Consider the following 24,214-nt stretch of genomic DNA (forward strand, 5'->3'; position numbering starts at 1 on the left):
GAACAGAATGATCTGTCATTGGTGAGTCATCAGGTAGCGGTGATTTGCCTGAAGGAGACCTAAGCTTTCACCTGCTCATTTTAGCAATAATTGTGCATTTCACTTACCCTACTGCTGCTCAAAGGAAATAAATGGTGGCAAATTGCTATTAGTGCAACGCTGATGTGGTATGAGTCAGTTATTTGGCAGGTGGAAGCGGTTAATGAAGCCCTAAGTTTAACATTTCTTTCAATGAGAGACTCTGTGTATATGTGTGTATATGTGTGTGCGCTTATAGGCCAGAACATCCCACGGCCCTTTTATCTCTGCCTGTAGTGGAGACATTCACACCAGATCATTAGTTTAACACGCCTCAGGTTCTACTGCTCTGTTCTGCACCCATGGATCTGCAGACTTAATTAAACTCTGGTCAAGTCTGCGACTCAAGTTTTTTTCTCTCTGTGATCACCTGTTGTCTGCCTGACAGCGACCTTTGTGTTTATTATTTGCTGTTCTGCTCACATACAGACTTCCTCCTCTGTCTTTTTAATGGCCTGCCATACAATAGAAAGCTCTAATTTTATGTGTGGGTTTTTTTTTTGTTGTTTCTATTACAGTTTCAATTTAGCCCACTCCCACTGTGGCTTTAGTCGTTTTTATTTCGTAAAAATAAATAAAGTTAGAAAGAAAAACTGTAATTAATCAGAAACTCTACATCAAACTGTTTTTTTTTTTCACACTGAAAATGATCATACAAAGCAACCTGTCTCATCTTACTGTGCCATCCTCTTCAGTTAATAAACGTAATTTTTTATGATTACACATTTATAACTACCCATTTTGTGTAACTGTTAAATGTCGACAGCAAAACTAAATTCAGATAACAAGCTTGTGTGGTCCAAACAACAGTATCAATTTTGGGAATTTTCCACCGCAATAAAATTGAGACCAGACTTTATATTCACTTTAAAAACTGGTCCTATTTTTTTGTTCATTTTGGCGTAGCAGGAAACTCCCTCTTATCTGAGCTCCTCCTGACAATAGCCGTGCTGTTTTCCATGTCACTGAGAAGTAAAGACCTGCAGACAGACAGCACTGTCGCCATGAGCCAGACAGGTAAGCTGTGCCTTTTGCATTATTTATTCATTCATTCATAACATTTTTACTGGTGTTATGAAAATGATTAATTGCTCTAATATACGAGTCTTGCTTATTTATGATTGTTTGCAATGCTCAGAGCAACATCTTGATTAATATTGGCACAATACATCTTGGAACAATATTGATATAAAAGTAAAATGTCTAAGTTTTGGTTGTTTTTGTATATGTCAATGTCAATGTAAAAGCAACATTAGCAGCAAGATTTGTGGTGATAGTTAAGCCATTTCATTGCAGTGGATTTTTATGTTGCACTGGGAGTGACAACACAGATTATTTTCCACTATATGAGTTAGTTGCAGAAAAGTCTGAGTCTTTTGCATGAATATATATGTTAATCAGCCTAAATGCATAGTTAAGGTAAGGGAATATGATGATTTACAGATGTTGGATACTGAAAAAAAACGAAATTTATGGTGACTTTTTTCCACATTTTGTCCTTTTCTTGTAGCTGAGGTGCTGTTGATCATCTATGAGACAGAGGCAGAGCAATGGGCCACCTATCTGCATTCAGTCTTCACTGGTCCAATCTCAGAGGCTGGAATCTGCTGCTATGACATCGCTGCGGTGTCCAGCCCGCAGGACGACCTCCTCAGGCTGGCCCGGTATACCTGCAAGTTTCTGATTCTTTCTAAGGGCATGCTGGAGGGTCTGTGCCAGAAGCGGCGCTTCTTCCTGGCCCGTATGTTGCGTCCTGCGGCTCAAGTGGTGGTGCTGCTGTGTGGGGTGGAGAGTCTGAGCCCTCTGCTGAAGCTGGTGCCCCTGAACGGTGATGAATGCCTGCAGGTCTCCAGTGAACAAGATGCTCAGGAGTATCTGTCCACGGTGATGGATATTGTGAAAAAAGGTAGGGCTTTGGCTCCGTAAAAGTTCTTCTTTTTTTCTTTTTTTTTGTGGATCCCCAAATATGACAAGCCACCTGTTAACAACATTTTGTCTCGAATCCCATGTGAGACGATTTCGGCCTTCGATAGGATTTGGTATTGGCTGCCTAACCCTAATCCTACAGAAAAGTGGGTAAAACTGATAAATGCTCTTTCACATTATTCCACTTCTACCAGCTTCTGCAGAAATAATTAATTGTGAAATTCAATTATTTGTATAATTTGCCCGGGACCTCCAAGGATGCCCTTACAGACCCCTGAAGGTCCCTGACCTTATTAATGAAACCAGTGAGATATGAAATCCCAGTTTCCCCACAACTCTAATATCTGATATTTTTTGCTTATAATTAATATATTTAAATCTGTGAGGTGTTATTCCAATCGGAAAACACTCAGTTTCAAACCTGATTTTAATCCTATATGTTAAATATCCACTGAAACTCTAATAAATTTCATTATAATGACGTTTATTCATGAATTCTGATATACTCTAATGCATGACAGCACAACAGACTGCAGTTTAGTCAGTGTGCATCCCAGTCTTGCAAACCCAGAGCACAATCACCCTCTTCTGTAGCCCTTCCTTGAGGAAACATTTCACATGGCTTTGCCGTTTCCCTGCCATGAATGCGAGGGGAAAAGAATGCTCATTATTTGTGAGAGTGCCTGAGCAGCAGCTTGGAAACCTGTTTACTGACTTTTTTTCCAGCGAATTGTGTTTGCCGAAGATTGACATCCAATATTTTTTGAGCACCAGCTGCAGAGACTTCTTTGGCGAAAAAACTGTGTATATCTCCAGCATATCCTTGTCTGTCCTGCCAATTTGCCCCCTGCCTCCCTTCCCTGTTTTTCCTAATTGCGCTATTTGTATAAGATCATAAAGCGGAGGAGGGGGGCTCTTATTTAAACAGGTGTGTGTGCGTGCAGGAGGTACATCTCATGCAAATAGTCCAGTCTTTCCTCTTTGGCCACCACTGACTGCTCTCCGTGAGCCATGCAAATTCAAGTGCACTTTGTATCACTTCATTGCACTGATACAGTGAAGTGCTTCAGGCTCGGATCCCACGGACAGTTATATTTTAACCCTGAAGTACCTCCGCTATTCATACAGGATGCGGCTGTTTGTTTGTTACCACATGCAACAGACATGTGGGCGTCTGATGAGGTTCAGTGTAAACAGGTGAGGAAAGCGCACTGCAAGACTGGTTTCTCTCATAACTGCGAGAAAAGCTAAATCAACACCTACTTTATTTTGTTAGCATGCTAACATTTGCTAATTGTCCCTAATCACAGTAAGTAAAGTAGAGGCTGTTGGGAATAGCATTAGTTTTGCAGCTATTTAATCAGAAACCATTGAAATTTTAACCTAACAATGATGCTAGATGAATAGTTAAGGAATTGCCAAGTGATGAGAGGAATCTGAATGTGTGCACCACATTTTATAGCAATTTTATAGCCGCTGTTGAGACATTTTAGTCAAAACAATAAATGAGAACTTTTTTCAGAGAAGAAGAGAATAAGAACCATTTTAGTGGGGGACCAACTGACCAACATTTTCATCCTTATGCCAAAAATACACCAAGCAGTGGGAAAGCACGGCTCACAACAAATTCCATTTTTCCACAACTTGGAGGCATGTTCATGTGCTTCAGACAGGACGAAATTCTTTGCAATATAGGTCAATATGTCACAGGAATCACAGGACACTACTACTGATTGGCTGCGGGTATGCTCTGGCCACAATTTGTTGCTTTCAAAGTCAAACCATCCCCAACTTTTATTTTGGGTGCACTTCGCCCGAAAATAAATGGCCACAGCTCATGGCGGACACTGCAGTTTTCCATTGCCATTTTCGGCATTAAAGCCATGCTAGCAAAGTTAACGCAGCAGTATACCTAAAAATGCACCTGGAAAGCTTACGGTAACTGAAACCCATTTTGCAAGACATAACTGCTGCATAACTCAGTAAGAGATTCAATGTCCCATCTTTTGTAGGTGCCTTAGCCTCAGCAGCAAATGTCAACACCTTGACACAAAAAGTATCAGCATCAGAGCAAAAGGTGGAACAAACGCAGTCAACCGGAGCCCAAAGCGTCAGATCGATTGTGGTTGTTCCTTCCAGAGTTCCATGCAGGGTGAGAAACTCAGTCAGTATTTTTTTTTTTTTTTCATAAAGCATCCCTAAAATTGACTGCACTACAGTTAACTGCACTGTCTCTTTGGCAGACGTCTATGGAATTGTTCATTCTTTTAAAAAATGAGTCGGTCGGCAGCGACTCCGAGGTTGAGTTCACTGGTGAGACTCAGACGCTGAGAGTGAAGCCTGTCTGCTGGAATGAGCGCATTCTATGTGTCAATGCTCCAGGTGAATGAAATAATAAAATACTGAATGTATGATCTAAAAAGTTTTCTTTAACCCTGCCTGTGTTCAGTTTTTGTATGTTTTATATTGCAGATTTTCCAGCAGGGAACGTAAGAGTGACCATATATCACAATGGAGTGCCACTGAGCAAGGCACAGATGCAGTATTACAGCAACATGGAGGAAATAACCGGCCTTTTAGCGCAGGCAGCGCACCCTGTGGATTTCATGTGTGAGGTAAAGACATTAATGGCCTTTTTTACTTAAATTGTTGTACCTTGTCTGAGTTTTATAATCAACTGGGAAATTTCACAGTTTGTAAAATATCTACTGTGGTTCTAAAGGAGCTGTCTGAAAAACTACCCTTGATTATGTCATCAGGGTTATTTTGGCTTGGATATTTTTAAATGGTGGCATTTATCTAGATGTCCTATCCACACAAACAAACTAAAACTAACACACTAACAGCAGCAAGCTACAAGAGGGGTTTGTACCAAGAAGCAAGGTTCAAACAATTGAATACTTTAAATTCATGGAAATGCAGGATTAGTGGTTTTTGAGCTTTAGCCATACAATGGTCAAAAAGTTAGGATATTTTGCTCCTTTCCTTTTGTTTTGGGTCTTTGCTCCTTTGGTTTCCATCATTCTTCTTTTAAACTATTTGTTGTCAGCCCCACAACTTTATGGAAATGCTAGACTATACTACTACTACAATACTAAACTAAAGGCCACTCTATTAGGTAGATCGTAGTAGGGATTTTATTTTATTTTGTGTATGAACATGTAGTCTATATGGAGAAGCAACACTGTAATAAAGTCTCTAAACTTCCTTATCTAATGTTACTTTTGGTAAAAATAATGTAAATGTAACATCATAGTATTAATCTGTAGAGCAAGCAGTGAGCACACATCAAACTTTAAACGTCTAACACTTGCAAATATATTCAAATAACTCCATCAATCATTGATTTAGTAATGTAGGAAACACATTTGAAAGCCGTTTTCATTCCTCCTCAATAAAGGCAATTCGTCGGAGGCACTTGAATGTGTTATGTTTCTTAGTGACTCATCTTTATGTAACTAGAAATTAGTCAATCGCCACTCCAAAATCCTGCTTATAATCGATCCACTTGAAGCCATTAGAATCAGCATATTTCTTGTGATGTTTATGTGCGCCACTGTTTACCGTCTCCTCTCTGGAAATGAAGACACGGCAGGTTTCAGCCTTCTTTCTGCCATGAACACTTAATTTGATTAGGTCTCTTTTGCTGAAGAGGCAAACTTAAGCAATGCCAAAAGAGGAATTTGCCAAGAGAATTTCAAAGTAAAAGTCTGGACTGGCACGACGGAGACTCTGATGCCTGTGGTTATAGTAAAATTGTTTCTTTATTATTCCTCTGCAGACTGTATTCACTGTAAAATCCACTGTTCTTATATGTCTTTGATTCCACATCAAATTCAACTTTAATTTAGCTTGTGCTGACCTGCCTTGCCTTCACATTTTTTTCAAAACGTGCTTGTGAACTGTGTTCTCTTTGAATTTCAGGCTCTACAGGAGCCTTCTGTGGAGAAGCTAGATCAGAAGTTGTCCTCCATGTTGTTGGAGCGTATGCCCACCGGAGGATTTTGGGGACTGCAGTGTGAAAACACACCTGAAAGAGGTACAGTATTTTTGGGATAGCTTACTCACAACTTTTCATTAAAAATCTGCTGAGTGGGGTGTCGGTGGCTGAGTGGATGAAGCAGGCGCCACATGGATAGGGGCGGTGTCCTTGCCGCGGCAGCCTCGGCTTCAGCTCCCGCTCGGGGCCCTTTGCTGCATGTCCTCCCCACTCTCTCTCCCCCTTTCACGCTACTGATCTGTCCTGTCTGATGAAGGCTAAAATGCCAAAAAATAACCTTAAAATTTTTTTTAAATCTGCTGAGTAATCAAAATGAAAAAAAAACAATGTGGTCCAACAGTCTCTAAATTTAAATGAAAATTTAAGGGATACATATGAAAAGATCTCAAATGATTTGCCACCAGTATATTTCATCACAAATTACATGTTTTTGACAGGAGTTCTGGTAAATTTTTAATTTCAGTATGACTGGATATCCCCAAACACAGTGGTTACATACTTTCATATTGTGTGGAAAACACTTTTCCACACAGTTACTGCAGATCTACACATAATATACCAATGTTATATGTGTGACAGCAAACACAACTCTGGGCTCTTGATACTGTTACTTAGGGCAAACACTCATCTTGGGCTTCCAGTTCTTAGCTGCCTGTACATATATTACTGAGTGAGCATTCAGCTGCTACGCTAAAGGTAAGGAATGTGGGCCAACCTGTGGCCTTGCTGTTCCGTGTTGTATTTAAATGTGTTTCCTGTTAAATAGTGTTTTTCCTCCTGTTAATGCGTAGTATCCCCCTTGGTGGTTAGGGTTAGGGCTAAGGGTTTCGTTCAGGTTCAGGTGGGGAGAAACTGTCTTTGGCACAACACTGGCACTGATCCCACAGCTGTCGCTCGGTCAGCTTGCACTCTGTGGTCCAACCCTTCTTTGTCTGCTTCCCCTTAAAAAATACACAGATTCTACTGCTGCTCGGAAAGCGCGCTGTGACCCATGTTGTAAAAAGTGATAATTAATTGAAATGATGCCATACAAGACATCAGCAGCATTTATGTAAGTGCAGCAGAATATCCATGATTCACTCCTTTCCCTCTGAGCATGGATGGACTACTGAACAAGCCAAACAGGCACAGGCCTAGGGGCCCAAAAGCCCCCCTTGGCCTTCATCAGCAAAATATCACTCAAAATTAGCATGTATTGACCAGGAGGAGATTCAAAATACCACAAAAGACTCAGAAGGCACACAAAGAGATGCAGAGGAACTGCAGTCTTAAAATAACTATGACCTCAAAGTGATACCAAATGTACACCAAGAGACACAAAACCACAAAAAAGATGCATAACAACTACAAAGAGATGCAAAACGAACAAAAAAAGAGGCAAAACCACCCTAAAGTCTGTGTTTTGCTCCCATGTACCAGAGTTTGTGGGGGACTTTTGTACATCTTGTGCCCTGGGGCCCATTTGTCTTGCAATCCGCCCATGCCCCTGAGCACATGTTTATGCAACAATGTGGACTCAACATAAGTCTCACAGGTGGAATGCATTCCTGTTGCATGATGCACAGTATCCACTATGAAAAGAAAGCCCTCCATTATTTCTTGGCTCATTATGTGGCAGATTGATGGCTTCATCAGCTCCTGAGATTGATCCTTAACTCTGCTATAAAGGGCACAGGGAAATGTTTCCATGACAAACAGGTCAATAAGTGCCTCCGAGCTGTCTTTCTTCAACTCCTTATTGTGTTTGATTGCTCACATCAGGCCAACTTCAATTCATCACCTGTAAAGGAAGTAATATAAGTGAGGAAATCTTTGCTGGGGGGATAGTGTGTGTGCAACTGCTCATATTTAGGCCTATCTGGAGTTGTTACTGCTGTCGATTTTAAAAAATTATTTCCCTCTGCCTAATCAAAAATCCACATCAGAGCTCCACCATGCAGATGCCCCATCACTCCTCCACTTTGCTGCCCAGTATGGACTCAAGAACCTCTCCAGCCTGCTCTTGCAATGTCCAGGTACTGAACGAGCACTGCGCACGGCCAATCGCCACGGACAGACTCCTGCTGAGATTGCCAAGAGTCACAGCCATACTGAGCTTCATGTCTTATTGAAGGAAGCACTGGTAACTACTTCCATATTTGCAGTTCTCAAAGAGTGTTTTTTTCATCTGTTGGTAATGTTCATTTTGCTCCAGTCGTTATTCGTCCTTGCAACATGCTATAAAATATCATATTAGCTTTATTGACCCTCCATACAATGAAGACATTTCTCAAAATACCGATATCTGATGACAGCGTCTCATGTCCACTGATTTGTGAGCTCATTAAAGCCTCCCGATGACATTATTTGTCTATCCAGAGCTGGCTGGATGCAATTTCTACTCAATGGAATTCCATAGTTTTCAGTTACCTGCTGACAGCCGAGGAAAATAACGCTATGCACCTTCTGACAGCCAGCGGATGCAGTGCAGCACTCAGGAACGCTCTTACTAACACCAATAAAGCGTTAGGAGAATGAGAGAGTGATGCTTTATCAATAATGAACAGAATGGAGAGGATGGAAAGGTGGAGAGCGGGAAGAGTGACCTGTATGTCAGGGCCAACCTCACTCCCTCCTAACTAGTGTCTTTGCATCCAGCTCACGGCACAGTTAGCGGATTAATGGTGAACCCCCTCTCCTCTCATCCTGAATATGTACACCCCCACAAAGACTAGAGAGGCTGTGTTTGTTCATGCATGCACAGTGGCTCAGAACATAGGTCGTCTGCATACATTCAGACAATTAATGCAGCCACTAATGTCGAGATTTTCTTGCATAATGGCTGCCATTTTGCCCATCTTAATATAAAGAGCCTCTTATTACTCAACCTCTCATTTTACTGCGTACACAGAAACACAAGAGCAGCACATTTTCCTGCAATCCAAATTTAATAGATCCCTTGCATGCATGCACATCTCTTTATTTGATAAATCTGGAGGACACTGGGAACATGATGTTTTTTCCAATGCAAATTTCATTAGGCAGTGAGGACATTATCATTAAAAGAAACACATGATGCACCCAGTGGTGAAGCCAAGAAGGCAGGCTGAAAACACCACACCATTTCTGATGTGTCCTGCAAATACTTAACTGAATATTACAGATGCACACAGTGCAAGAGAAGCAAATGAACATTTCCCCTCAAGCAGGATCCTTTTTTATGGAAAAAAAACATTGGTTACAGTCCCTCAGATCCTGCCTGTATGTATTTGAATATTCTGGGAGCTAATGCAGCTAACCTGGTTTAGTCTAAAGTGAAAAAAATTCTAAAGATATATAGAGAAATACTAGAGACCACCTTGCCATGGGATCACTCCAGCAGCGATACAGCGATCTGCAACTTAAAATGAAATGTGGGACAGGGGTATAAGTCAGAGGAGCAAAGGACCGTTCCCTTTCCTGCAGCCCTGCTTCAAGTGCCCTTGTGCAAACCACACTCACACTGTAATCTCAACTACACACCTGTGGAGTTTCGTCATGTATCTCATTTGTATCTTGCATGGTTGCGACGCCATTGTTTTTACGAAATCTGTCCATGGATAAAAAGGCAAGCAGGCAGATGTACAAACACCTAAAATATTCACAATGGCTTCTGTGGTAGTTGCCGTTACAATAAGTGCCGAACATTATGACATACAAATACAGACTGATGAGGTAAAAACAATACCAACTGTGGCAACTTTGTTGCAGCTCATAATAAAAATTCACCTACTAACAAGCCTCTAAAGCTCACTCTTAAAATAAAAAGTACATCTCGTTTAAACAAAGTGTTACTCAAGATCATTTTCTAACGGGATCCCTCCAGCTGCAATACAGCAATCCATGACTTTAAAAAAAAAATGGGGGGCAATGGCCCCTTCCCTACATGCCCCTTTACTTCAGGCCCCCTTGCTCAGACTAAACCCATCTTCACATTTGCCCTTTCTTTTGTCTTGTCTACACATCTGTAAAGTTTCGTGACTGCAGCTTGTCTTATGTCTTGTTTAATTTGTATGAAAACAGAGTGTAAACAGAGACCATCTTGAGAAAGGATTACACTAGCTGCTATTCAGTGATCTGCCACATACAACATCTGTGGGCCAGGGGTGTAGAGTGGCACTACTTTCTACCCCCAGTTTTCTGGCCCACACCCATCTTCAAGTTCTGCCTTCATTTTGATCTCAACTACACACAAGTAAAGTTTCATGACTGCATCTTGCACAGTTAAAAAAAAGACTGTCCACAGACATACATAAAAACACCTGCCAAAATAGTCAAAATGGCTTCTATGGTAGTTGCTGCTACAGTAGGTATCTCCAGGGCCACATCTTGCTATGATGACATATACGCAGTGATTCACAGATTGAAAACAATACCAGCTGTCAACACGTTGTCGGAGATGATAAAAATAACATCTTACGGGAGGTTACGTGCCAGACTATTTCTTCACTTCATAGCATTTCGTCATCACTGTGAGGTTGTCATTCAATCAGGAGAAACTCCATGAAATTACTGATTCGGCACTTAACACGTCGAATTTTTGTTTTTAAACGCTGGTTTCTGTACATATAAAACAAACAAAATATAACATGTTATTTAGTAAGCTTTAAAAGTGCTGCTGGTAGATTTTATCATCTTTGGACAAAGCAAGGCTAGCTGACTCCCTGTTTCCACTCTTGAAATGTGGAGTTAATCTCTTCATTGATAGAACTGAGTCATATTTAAAAGTTAATCATATGTTTTGTACGTAAAATTTGATTCTGCAATGTAACTGGTAATTATATATATCATGAAAAGATTGTGGGCTTAAAAGTACCTCTGAACTGTAATTCACTTCAAATATTCAGGTACAAGTACCTAGAAATTGCACTCAAGTATTACTTACTTTACACTGGATAATGATTCTAAGAAAAAAAATTGCTGTCAGATTTTTGTAATGTAATCTTTCAATGCTCTGAGCACAAACAAAATTCCAGTCACCTCCATTGTATTGGGGTAATCTTTTAAAGCTTGTATCGGCAGTCGAATCCCCAATGTGCCAATTTGCAATAGACAGCAGCACAATGCTCATTCATTCATATGAAAATCTCTGCTCTTATCTCCCCACTTTCCCCTTATAATACTGACAACTTTTAACTTTCTCTGATGGCTCAGATCGACCTATGGAGAATTCCCCCTCGAGGGAAATTTAGACACTCCAACAGCTGTTGCAAATGTATTTATCCCCCTAGCAACACTGCTAATTGAGAGTGACTGCAGATGGAGCAAGGTTTGATCAGATTGCTCTAGTGAGTCGAAGTGCTTGCTGTGAGTCTGCAGCGAGTCGGCTGAGCTGACAGGGGAGCGGTAGAGTCAAACAGAGGTCCCCCCACAGGGACAGGCCTGTAGATGTAACATAACAGGCAGATTCAAGCAACTGACATTTGTAGTTTTCTTGGAGGGTAATTAAAATTCATCTTAACAGCTGAAATGTGTACTATGCTCGTGTGGTGCACTAGAGGAAGTATAAGAGAGGAAGTGTGGGGTGGGGTTTTGTGCTTGCTCTTTATTTTTTTTTTTTTTTGCACAGCAGTTTCATTAACTCATCTGCAGTGTTTCCCCTACCTCCAATTAATCAACCTATGATGCATCAGTGATTTGGGCGTCAGTGTAGCAGCGCTCTGTCAATAAATCCTAGATGGATCAGTCCCCTGCTTCATACACAGGCTGAATCACTCACAGGGCCTGCGTCAGATCCACTAGTCTGCCCTGGCACCACACTTCTTTGTTAATTAGCTGTGAACTGCTCCAGAGGGGAAAGCTGAATTATTCAGGGAGAGTATAACGAGAATACAAATATAGAAAATGCTCCGCTAAGATGTTTATGTCCTCAGATGGCAATATTGTGCCTGCTCATAGTAATTACTAACACAAACACACATTGTCTTTGTTTAATATTTTAATGCCGGGTCACAAATTTGGCCGAGTGTCACTTGGCATTAAGATGGACTCTGCTCTCCCAAACCAAGATTCCACTGTGTGCTCTCAGATGTAGAGCCGGGCTCAATAAATACAAATTAGCTCGCAACTGTATGGTCCTCCAATGACTACAAAGAGCTATTTATAAGCTGCATGCTGTGTTTGTGTACAGTGCAGTGCTATCCAAATGCAGGAGAGACAAATTAGGTGACACTCTAATCAGGGATTTGTTGATTCCAGTGACCGTATTTTGCATGTTATGTTTGCTCAGTACAACTGTACAAATCATTACCGGCGAAGTCCGGTGATTTGTTTATCATTTGAATGATACGGTCATCCTCATGCTGAAAAGGACACATATGCGTTTGTTTTGCAAAGAGTGATGAAAAGTGCTACATTTATCCAAACACGTTTCAGTTTCAGACTGAAATATCTCAGCAACTATTGGATGGATTGCAATTAAAATGTTGTATTCATGTTCACTAAAAAATGACTGACTTCAGTGATCCCAACATTTCTCATCTAGTACCATCCATGGAGATTACTAAAGTTTCAAGTCTTATTATTATCATTATTACTATAAGTCCCCCCTGGCTGTTACCGGCAAAATGTCACTCAAATTAACATGTAACCACCAAGTAGACTCAAAATTATAACAAAGAGATGCAAAAGGACTGCAAAGATCCACAAAATGAAAAAAAAATAAAAAGAAACATGCATAACAACCACAAAGAGACACAAACTGATCAAAAATGATACAAACTGACCTCAAAGAGACATAAAAGCAGACACAAAAGCACAAGGAGATGCATAACACCACCTCTCTTATATAGGAGAGGTGGTGGGGCCTTCTGCATGTCTGTGCCCAGGGGCCCATTATCTCATGATCCACCCATGATGCCAGCTGAGCAACATTTTTGCTTATACAGTAAAATATGTCATCACTGAGGTGACGGGAAGCGTCTGTGCCTTTGTCATTTAAAAAAATAAATACATAAATTAGCAGATGTGAGCATGCTAACATGCAAAATGTTTAGTCTGCATTGGTGCCATTATATCTGCTAAACATCAGCATGTTAGCATTACAATTGTCAGCATACTGGCACTGGAAATCCACTACTGGCACCTTTGTTTTCTTTAAATAAGCAAGCTAATCACATGCTTTTTCTATGCACTCTGGCATCTAATTTATATTCAAAGTAGAAAAAATTCCAGTGCAAATCAATGTAATTTTATTACTGTGATAGCCTTCATATTTGGTTTAAAAGAAAACTATAAAGATGAGACTTTACAGAGTAATTCTAGTTTTACAGAAGTGTTTCTTTGCCCCCTGAGCTGACCACTTCTATGGCACAGAAATTGGATGGACAAATTTCGTCTGCACAGCACTTAAGTGATAGGTTCAGTGTTTACACTCTGCAATCTGCCATGCATTGAACACTCTTATCCTGAAAGCACTATGTCAAAAGACAGCCAGCGTGCTGGTGATGAGAGCGTAGGAACAGCCCTGCCCGTGAATTGACCATTTCAGCCGCTGCAAACAGATTTACACTCCTTATCTTCTCCCAGATTCACTTGAGATTTGCTCTCCCTCTAACAAAATCATGCCTGCTGTTTTTTGTCTGAAGCGCTGCTGCTTGGCTTGCAGCCGTGAAACTGAATGTGTCTGGAATGCCCGGGGCTCCTGCAGTTTCAGACATCTGTAAAAATGATTTAGCATTGGCGGTTAGTAAATAAATTCCCCCTCCCATGTCCAGAAATTACCTCTGAAAATACCACACTGTGCTTAAGCACAGCATCCAACTATTATAATTCAATGTTCACGCTGCGGTGGTAATTAACCCGTCCTTTCTACCTGTTGGGCCTGTTATGAACCACCACTGTTGAGTAATGCATTCATGGCAACCAATAAGTAATTTGCAGTACTAGGAACAGTGTAATATTGTAATTGAGTCATGAGTGGCTGTGTTGCTTGGAAACTGCACACAGAGCATGGCGGGTTACACTGAGGATATCTTGATCAAAGTGAGCTGTAGCTCATATGTTCTGCAAAGATTTATATAACTGACTGGGATTATTTGTTATTTATTTCAAAATATGTCAGACATGCATGATAATATGTATTATGAAAGAGTCTTCTGTTGCCATAAGAAGAACAATATACAATGCAGCTCAGCAGCTCTTTTAGTGCATGGTGAATACAATTTCTTTGATTTAAAATGTATAGTGGTTAGGTCAAATCTGAAAAGAAAAATCTTGTCAACAAACAGCTTAATTTGCTTCTTCCTTTTGTGTTTTTATGTCAAAATAAACACTCTAAGAAAGCAGCTTTTCACTGCAAGTTATCTCAGAATTAATGATGTGACTCCTCAGTTCTTCCCATCTCTATCAGAAGTTGAAATATGGCGGTAAATTAATATCCGTATCTCCATCTAATTGCGGATGCAGTCTAAACATCAAGCCAAGGGTCTTGAATTGCTCACTAAATGATATGTTTAGACTGAAAGGGGAAGATTGTCTGATTTCATAATTACCCTGATCATACCCCTGTCTGTCCCTCAACGTGCTATTAGCAAATAGGCCGACTCTGCAGCAGCGTTGCCGTCAGGAGGGAAAACTGCTTTCTGTTAGCCAGCAGCAGGCACGGTTACAGCAGCACACCTCCCGCTACAGCCCTGAAATTGCTTTTTCACAAGTGAAGTCCTAAAACATGCGGCGAGAAACCGCAATCAATAATGTGGACATTTGTCACATTAGACATGAAAAACACTGAATATTAAAGCACAGAATGGAGGCAGATTGGAGCCTATAGTGTGACAGAGCTTCATCTTCCCTTTTTAGGTTTCATTTTTGTGCCTTGGATGGAGGAGACAGGTGAGAAAATGAGCTGACAGGAAGGATGCAGTTAGCCGGCCAAGGATAGATTCTTACAAAAATTAGCCTTCATTGCATCAAACTTTGAGAAAAAAAATCCACTTTTTCATAGCAAAGGTTTAAACATAACAGATTAGACATTTCTTTCCTTGAATTCTAAATTACCCTTATTGAGCCACTTCTTTCTGATTTGCATGAGGCATAAAACACCTTCTCTTCATGCTCTCTTGTTGCAGAATATGTTCAACTCAGACAAAGACAATGGTGATGCCAGTGTGTACGAAATGATGTGCACTGCAGGTGAGTGAACGACCGATGGGAGGTGGAAGGAGGACAAAAGGACGCCTGTAATGGAATTGTTTTGTTTTGTTTAGAGTTTTTTTTTCTATCCCCCACCCCAGCACATCATTATGCTGAGTTGCTGTTCATTTCCGACCACTGAATATTTTCCCCTAGCTGATGAGCACAGCGTGTGTAGCGTTGCTTCCGATTGCTGTTAGATCGCAGTAACCTCATGATGACACTCAAGTGCAAGCAATAGTGCAGTAAACACTTTGTGCATTAGGGACTGCTTCCGCCAAAAATGTGCTGAAAGAGCAACGAGGAGAGGATGAAAAGAGGGAGGATGAGGACATCTACGCACCACTGGGGGTGAGTGACGAATATGACACCATCCTGAAGTCAACAAACGCAGTTATTGCCAATCGCCCACCAGCACCCACACCCCGGCCTGAGAGTACCCATGTGAAGGAGTCCAGAACCCCCTACATTACGCAAGGTAACTTAAAATGTCTCATTTGTTGCATCCTTTTTTTCCAAATCACAGACATGATTGAGCTGATTTGGAGCAAAAACAACAGAGTTATGCACAGTATGCAAAGGGGAGTTTGAGAGATCATGTGGGAGGGAGGAAGTGCCTGGAATGTGCCTCGGCATTGTCGGAGGAGTACAACTGAATAGAGTGCGATGCAGTTTGTTTTGATCCCACAAACTACAAGAACAGGGTCGCTCCCTCCGCTGCGAAAACAAACAAAAGCGAGGAAGGAGAAAGCCCCATTTGCCTGCATCCAGAGCCCACAGTCCCTAACTGTTCATTTTCAGCAGCATGAATATTTCATGAAGATGAAACATCTAAAAGTGACTGGTATTATTAAGGCTTATAAATCATTAAAAACGGCTTTCTTTTTCAACTTGCAAATGCAAACATGCACAAATGCACCCGCTATTAATTGTTATTCCCACAGATAATATTAAACCCTCTAACCAACACTTCAAAATACACAGAAATGATTTTGAGTGTGCAACAGGCGCTCTATCTCCATTATGCAGCTTTTTATTGAGCTCCCTCGTATCCAGTAAGCTAACTCTCCGCCCGATGGGACCCACAAAGCAAAGAAAAAATTGAGTGCACCACTGAACTCTCTGCATCCCAACCATCCCCTCAGTAACAGAGAGGGAACTACCGGGCTGCCATCTGCAACCAATCTTGGCCAGACCAAGGCCAAGTCAGCCAGAATAAGTCATTACACATGTTTTCCATCGTCCTTGTCCCCAGAGCGCACGAGAGAAAGGAGAGGGATTTTGAGGTTTCCATCTATTGAGACAGTGGAGCTTCAAAACCACACAAGGATCACATTTTGCTCCTCACTCCCACTGCTGCAGTGAGAGATGTGAGAGGAGAGATGAGGCTTGGTGGAGGATTAGGCGAGAAGCCAGCTATTGGAGTCCACTGCACAAGTGGAAATAATGAGGAGTTTTTCTTTTGTTAGCGGCGGCATCACGAGCTCAATGAGACTGAAATGCTGAAATGTGAATAGAATTACTATGTAAACTACATAGAGAGTAATGTCGAAAAGCAAAGCTGCAGTCATGTGGATCTACCCCTCTCCACTGACAATTTCATTCTGAATTAAGTCATAAAGCCGGGCTTGTGTTATGAGCACGCTGTGTTTGAACATGAAGTGGAAAAGAGAGACGCTGTCATGGAGGAAGTAGTCAGAGGTGGGATTATCTTGCAGGGTGTGGATGCTGAATTTCAATCCAGCGTTGGTCACACAGCCGCAGCTCCACCGCCTCTGACAGCTAAACAGTGTAGCCTTTCATTCTGAGTGCTCACTACCAAACCAAAAGCATCATTCATGCCGTTTAATTCAATCCAGAGCTCAGCATGTAAATGTCTTTCTCTGAGAGAAACACGGGTTGAAGCTCCAGAGAAACAAACCAGGATACCTTCTATTTCACAGATATTTAGATTCAATTATAGTTTTCTGGAACATGAATATGATGGGTTTTTTTTCCTGTTGGCTATGCATGTTTAGCTTTCTATAGTCAATATGATGTTTATAAATTTAGGTTGATGGCACCATCTTGTGGAAGAATTGTGAAAATGCAGGAGCACTTACCTTGAGTAGAAATCTGTAGCATCAACTCTGGCTTGATGTTTTCATTGAGAGCGTGGTCACTCTAAAAAAGCTTGAAAGAAAAAAAGTAGAAATTTAAGATAAAGCTGACTAAGTAAATGTTAAAATATATATTATCATAAGCTGTTCTGTGTTTACAGTGTTCCAGAAGAAGAAGACAACACACAGTGAGGCTGATCTGTATTCATTCATATCGACTACCAATAAACAAGGTCAGTGTCACGTGAAGTGGGACTCAATTTATTGCAAACTTAACACGTCACTCCATCTGTTTAATCAAGATTCAGATTACATAAATGATCAGTGTCAAAGCAGCAGAGGCCGACACAGCTTGACTTTTAGTCTCTTTCACGCTGTAACTGTCCTGTCAATTGAAGGCAAAAAGCCAAAAAATTATCTTGAAAAAAAAAATGCAATCTGGAAGATTAGCTCACCTGGTAGTGCGTGAGTCCCATGTCGGATGAATCCTCAGCAGCGCCCTGGGTTAGATTTCAGCCTGTGACCTTTTGCTGTGTGTAATCTCTTCTCTTTCTTCACCCTTTCCTGTCACTCTCCAGCTACTCTGCAACGAAGGCAATAAAGAGACCCTACATTTTTCTTTTGTCAAAACTCCCCTGCTATGTAAACATCCATGCATGATGGTCATGTGACATTATATTATGTCAGTAACAAACTTATTTTAAGCCAAATGATGATGATTGTTTTTTTTAAACATGTACTTTTGCTGCTGAAACTGAACTGTATGAATTTGACAAGCAGAAACTTAACATTTCCTGCAAAAACATTTACCTTGAAAAGAGACAATGGCTATAACATCCAAAACTGACACAGGACAGGCACCTAGTGCATCATATTTTGAGGGCTACTGACCAAGAATCATTATTTGACAAGTTGGTAGTGAGAATGTTTTGGACAATATGGTGTTTGTCTTTACAACTAGAATCGCCCTATGTTCTTGGACTTGAGTGTTTCCATCTGTGTAAAATTACAGCAAAGCATTAATCATCACTCTCTGCTCAAGTTGGGGGGTCTGGCTTCATTATTCATTCACAAAGACTGTTGCGGCCATCAATTTTGGACAAAAATAACATAATGTGAGGTACAGTCTGGCCCCTTCAGTTAGAGTAGGTATATGCCATTTATTTCTGCTTGCACTGTCTCCAAAAATGTGCCTTTATTTCCTCTTCCTGGACAGAATTTGTATTATGACTTTGAGATCTTTTTACCAACAGCAGGATTTTTACTGTGCCAATAATTTTTTGCTGACTTTTCTCTTATGACTGATTAACTGTTGGGTGGTGTCAGTTAATGTTGATATTCATTAGATAATTTGTGGTGCTTTGTTAAATGAATTGAAACGGTAGTGATCACCATGGGGAAAAAAAAAAGCAATAAAAAGAGAAGGTAACACATTTCAACACATTTGGGTGCCAAGATGATGAGAAGAAAATCAAAGTGTGAAAGAGCTGCTGCTGCTATTGAGCACCCACAGAGATACAAAGCCATTTTTCTGTTTTGCTGTACTGTTGGTGACACTGAGTGACAGGTCCATAGATCATCACAGTCACCCAGAAAATTACTTACCATCCACATGACTCACTGACATTGCAGATGTGCTGAGCAAAATCAAATTACCAACCAATCCCCTCTATGAATGCCATCTGGAGTGGCTTTAAATCCTGTCTTGCCTTACTCCTGTCACAGAAATGAACAGTCTGATTTATGATGTTACGTTTGAAATAACGTCCACATACATGTGCTGATTCATTTGTTTTTTCCACATATTTGGTCAGATTTTCTTATATTTTCTTACAGATATTTTTATTGAGTTGTTGTTCGTTGCAGCACGCGGGCGAGAAGACAGCATCTCTTCCACCTATGACACCTTTGTGCCAAACCAGATAAACGGGCTTCAGCAGCTCATCGAGCTCCAGCAGAGGGTGAAGGCCGGTTCACTCACTGTGGACGGAGCCCTGGAGCGCTTCAGCGACTTGCAGCGGGATCAGAAGGGCATGGATCCCGTCCAGCAGGTAGGACTATCGCACACTGTGATCGTACTCATACTGGACTTCAACAAGCATGCAGGAGCAAACCCTAATAAAACTAGAACCATCTGTTGCTCAGGCTATGCCAAGCTGCAGAACAATACACTTACAGTAGAGCAGGACTGCACAAGAAACCATCTTGTAAAGAAAATGGCTATTATTAAAAGGGCCACTGTTTGTCTTGCACACATTATTTTCACAATACAAGAAGGAAAAATGTGATTGCAGGTGTGGGTGGTACTGTTTCAAACTTCTGTTTTACAGTAAAAGCAATTGGACAAGTGAGAAAAGGCAGGGAGAAATGTCTTTAAGATTTTGAAAAAGGGTGTTGGAAGAAAAATACATTAACACTGAAATTGACATATGTATTTTTGAACATGCTTTGTAGATAAAACTGGGTGTGAAATTCGAGACAGGGAAAGAGGAGATAAGATTTAATGGTTTTCTTGGCCACTGGTCTAAAGACAAGCCCAAAGTGAAGGCAGGACAGTGCATGTATCAAGTAGCTAATTAGGGGAATGAGGGACAGGTGTGCAGTCATGTGACAATAAGGTGGTTCAGGGATGGAGGGAAGGAAGTGAGGACATCTGCTGGATGGGGAGGGAACTACAGTTGTTTTTCAAACTGATAAATATGCCAAATTGCAGAAAAAATAATGAAAGCGAATGAATGATGACTGACTTCTACGCGTTTTTAGTACCACCTGGGTTTTTCTCCCATAACAAGTCAAAATTTTCAGCGGCACAAGGCTTATCAAACGTATCATGACTGAGGTTGTGAATCCTTGTGTAGAAGAAGTCTTATATGTTTGTTTATGTTATGTTTATGTTTATACTAACCCTCATCATTACAAATAAAAATCCACACATCCATATTCATCCGCTTACCCGAGGCAGGGTCAAAGGGGCAGCAGGCTATATATAATCCCTCCAGTGTGTTCTGGTGCTGCCCTCGGGCCTCCTACCAGTTGGACATGTTTAGAAATAAAACACTTACATTAAAATCCTTAAAGGAGCAGTAGAATTCGTTTGATTTCGTGTCATTTAGTATTGAGGATCAAGCATTACAACCTGCTGAAGTTTCTGTCATGTGCCAAGCATAAACTTCTGGTTAGGATTCCTTCAGTGTTTATTGTTCAGGAGGTTTTTAACAGGAGGCAAAATATCCAAAGAGGTCTCTTCATATTACAGATCAGTGTTTCTCTGCCGCTGTTTGGTTCATCGCAGAATGGCTGCGAGCCCATCGCCTGCTAATGAGTGCTCACCTTCTCTGTCTGATAACTTAAGTTTATGCTGGGAGCCGGATTATTGATAGATGTCTACTCCTCTCCAAAACAAACAGACTGGGTGATTTAAACCAGTAAAAATGCCAAAAAAGCAGTTTCACATTACAATTCAATGTTTTTCCAGTGCTGTTTGGTGTGTCAGAGACAGGCCGTTAGTCCTGTCTCTGACAACGCCTGCATGTGTTTTCTCTGATAACTTACGATCCAGACCCTCAGGAGGTTTTTACTATATTATCAAAACTTCAATCTATTTCCTGTCTCTGCTTGAAACACAAAACAGGTACTTTACAGAAATCTAATTATTTGTGGATAAATGTTTTGTGTGCATCGGTCTTATATCAAAGAAGTGATCTTTGTCTGTGCAGGCGAAGTCGAGTCAGCTGAGAGCCACTATTGTCAACAACAGAGTGGATGATGACAGTGTCTATGGTAAATATTCCTCCATCCTGGATATGAGGGTTAAACTTTGCTGTCATCACAGCGACGCTCCACAGAGCTCAGCTTTCCTGGAACTCCAACATGAAAATAAATAACGTGCAGTGCAGTTAAAGTTGGAACAAGTAGCCACCTTACTAACAACTGTATTAAACTGCATACTGTAAATGGCTTAGAAACTCTTCTCTGCCCCCCAGATAAAATCAACATCGTTCATCACACGCCAAGTGAGTCTTTAAAAACTTATCTCTGTGCACTTAGAGAAAACCTGTGTTTGCATGCCTTTGTAGTTTCTTCAGTCCCAGTTGCAGTGGTGGGGAATTAATCCTCGGGGAAGTGTTATTTAATCAAATCCCCTGTGTTACGTTTTGATCGAGTGAGTTTCACTTGCACTAAACAGGAGTCTTTTATTTTCTTTTACTGAACAATTCTCTGTTCGGCTGTGCATATTGGATGATTTCCCTCCAGGTGTTACAGTGAGTGAAAGTCGAAGAGGAAGCCAAGCAGTGGATTTTTACAGCAAGCCACTCAAAGGACAGCATGTGAGTTACTTGCCAAAGTAAAGCTTGGCAGAAGTTGACATGAATGTATTAATGTGAAGTTTACATGATACTGTATATTACTATCAAGTTGAAACAGACATACAGAGACAGAGTTACAGTAAACAATCAAACAGGCCAAACAAACCAGTAACAATATCTCTCTGAAATGTTTTGCAGTTAAGTTTCTTCTCAAAAGGTAACAAACGATGAAGGTAAGATTGAAAACAATTCACAAGTTTTCTTTAAATAATTTATACTGAAATGTATTTATTTTTTGTAGATGTACTTAATTTAATCAATTTTTCATATTTACAGGCTCCATCTCACAATGGAAACTCTATTCTTCCACCAATTATATGAGGTTTATTCTGTATTAATACATAATCTGTTATGTTAATGATGGGTGTAGATTTCGGCAGGATGGATCTGCACAGTAGCAGAGGACTTTTATTGTGACAAAATTACAGACATTTACAGCACAAATTGATGCAGAAATTGGTGCATTAAAATTTTTCAGAATGCAAGAAATTAAGTGTTTGATGCACAATAACTATCCCCAATGTTGAAATAAAACCTATGCCCATGATTTTAATTGTGTTATTCACAATATTTTGTAAACCAAAATTATAAGAAGTGGAATGACCGATTTTAAAAATGTATTTCCAGTTGCTTATTTAGCTTTTACTGCTCTTTTTAATGAAGTAAGTTCTGGTTTAAGTAAAGAGGTATCGCAATCAAAATGTACGCGTAATTTTACTTGTGGATGTACATCTTCAGTATCATTTTATCTTATTTTTTTCATATTAAAGTTTTCCATGCTAAGAGTTTCCTTAGTAAATTATTATTTAAAAAATGTGTTCATGCTACTATCACAAAATAAAAATTTTGATTGAAAATGTATCTAAAAAGGTGAAAATTGCATGTTTAATAAAGGGGGGAGTTAAATCAATATCCCAGCAAGCATTGGCCCTTTATATCTTTGCCTCTAGAGGGTGCTGTATCTCTAAATATATCCATCACACTCACCGTGTGAAGCTGCAGCGCTGGAAGCAACCAAAGACATCTGGCAAGCCCAGAAGCACCTGCTGACCTCCTGATGGCTGGAAGCTATGGTAAAAAAAAAGAAAGTATCCATACATGTCAGAGAATTTAAATGGAATGTAAAAATACTCATATACAGCAGGTGAGAACATGAATGCAGTGCTTCCAACTGTGTCTGTGTTGCAAACAGGGAACGTGTGTTTAATCTTGTACTGCATTAGTCAAGAAGTGTCAAAATGAATCTACAAATTACAAACTATTGAAATAAAGTGAAAACTGTAAAAATAATATAATTCAGCTCACTGGGATGAATAGAAATGTCCACAGAGGGGTGCTGTCACAACAAGTGAAAAAGTGTAAAATTAAAGGTCAAAGGCTTAATTTTCTTGGGAAACTAGTTCTGTTCAGCTTCCACGGTTCAGCCATCTGTGTGTGACAAACAGCTTTACAATAACCTATTAAATAAGGCTTAAAGAGGCCTTTCAAATCACATCCATTGGATTTCTGAATAATAAACATTTCCCGGGTATACTTGTCAAAAATGTGAATTTGCTGTGATTTACAAAACTATTCAGGAATTGGCACAAATAGTGTGTCTCACACACATAAACATACACACACACACACACACACACACAGATACCAGTTTGTTGGTACAGCCCAGCCTGTGCCTGAATGAATGAATAAGAGCTGCATGGGGAATTCAGTGAATGCATGGCTAAATCCAAGCTCAGTCTTGAAACCCAGGCAGAGGCTGAGCTGTGTGCCAACAAAGCAGCTGGGTACACGCCGGGCACATTTTTCTGTTCAATCATGCTCTTTGTGAATAATATGTATTAATGCCGTCCCTACTTAGACCTGCCAGTTAGCCTTTGGAGATGATCCGGCTTCAGGACCCCATGGCATTTGAGGCATATGTTTGCCTGTCACCTGCTGAGTATATTTCAGTCCGTGCATCGGGCATGGCCACCGAGATAGGCCCAGAATCATCGTGTATACAAACATCTCAGCGCTGCCACAAGGAACGATTCCCTAGTCGCGGAGAGACAAGTAGATAGAGAGCTTCAGTGGCATGTGTCGCCCACACCGAACATGCTTCAGTATGTGGGCAGCGCTACATCAAAGACAAGGGATCAAAGATTCACTGTTTTCCAAAAACCTCTACTGCATATTCACATCCAAACTCTAATTATGATATTATTTGGTTGACCAAACTGACTGCTTGTATCCTGCAAATTAGTTTTTAATGCCTCTATTCAGCAGTGACAGGTAAAAAAAAAGTGCATTAACTCAAATACAATGTTAAAGTACACTTTTAGATTATAGCAATCTGTTTTATTTCTTATTTTGTGAGTCCACATCGATACGTTATAGCATTTTACAACTAATAAATCATAGTGTCATGGAAATAGGTTATGAAAAAGGTTTATTTTATTTTATTTTATTTGAATGCTGGATTTTACTTTTAAAAGTATATGCGATATTGCAACTTTATCTTAAGTAAAACACGTTTAATACTTTCTACTGTCTGCAGTATATGAATCTGTGTGGATGACTCAATTTAATGTTGAATAAATCAGCTATTGAATCTA

General features: G+C 40.3%; 1 protein-coding gene across 1 annotated transcript; it reads left to right on the forward strand.

Moving 5' to 3' along the window:
• The first annotated feature begins 982 nt into the window (after positions 1–982).
• Positions 983–23,922, forward strand: LOC121962413 (B-cell scaffold protein with ankyrin repeats-like). The gene is made up of 16 exons (XM_088073935.1): positions 983–1,095; positions 1,589–1,984; positions 4,017–4,156; positions 4,248–4,386; positions 4,477–4,619; positions 5,929–6,043; positions 7,930–8,126; positions 15,091–15,154; positions 15,420–15,632; positions 17,415–17,486; positions 19,120–19,304; positions 20,970–21,033; positions 21,237–21,266; positions 21,508–21,581; positions 21,759–21,793; positions 21,897–23,922. Exons 1-15 carry the CDS (start codon positions 1,038–1,040, stop codon positions 21,789–21,791), a joined length of 1,923 nt encoding a protein of 640 aa, XP_087930061.1. The 5' UTR covers positions 983–1,037; the 3' UTR covers positions 21,792–21,793; positions 21,897–23,922.
• The last annotated feature ends 292 nt before the right edge of the window (positions 23,923–24,214 follow it).

The sequence above is a fragment of the Plectropomus leopardus genome, chromosome 23, assembly GCF_026936395.1.
Source record: "Plectropomus leopardus strain MGB_pleo_1.0 chromosome 23, ASM2693639v1, whole genome shotgun sequence".
NCBI classification, from domain to species: Eukaryota; Metazoa; Chordata; class Actinopteri; order Perciformes; family Serranidae; genus Plectropomus; species Plectropomus leopardus.

Excerpts from the sequence above, each read along its gene's own strand:
- LOC121962413 (XM_088073935.1), top strand. The coding sequence starts at position 1,038 with ATGTCACTGAGAAGTAAAGACCTGCAGACAGACAGCACTGTCGCCATG. Across the intron at positions 1,985-4,016 it reads GATGGATATTGTGAAAAAAG|GTGCCTTAGCCTCAGCAGCA; the intron begins GTAGGGCTTTGG and ends CATCTTTTGTAG. Across the intron at positions 6,044-7,929 it reads TGAAAACACACCTGAAAGAG|AGCTCCACCATGCAGATGCC; the intron begins GTACAGTATTTT and ends AATCCACATCAG.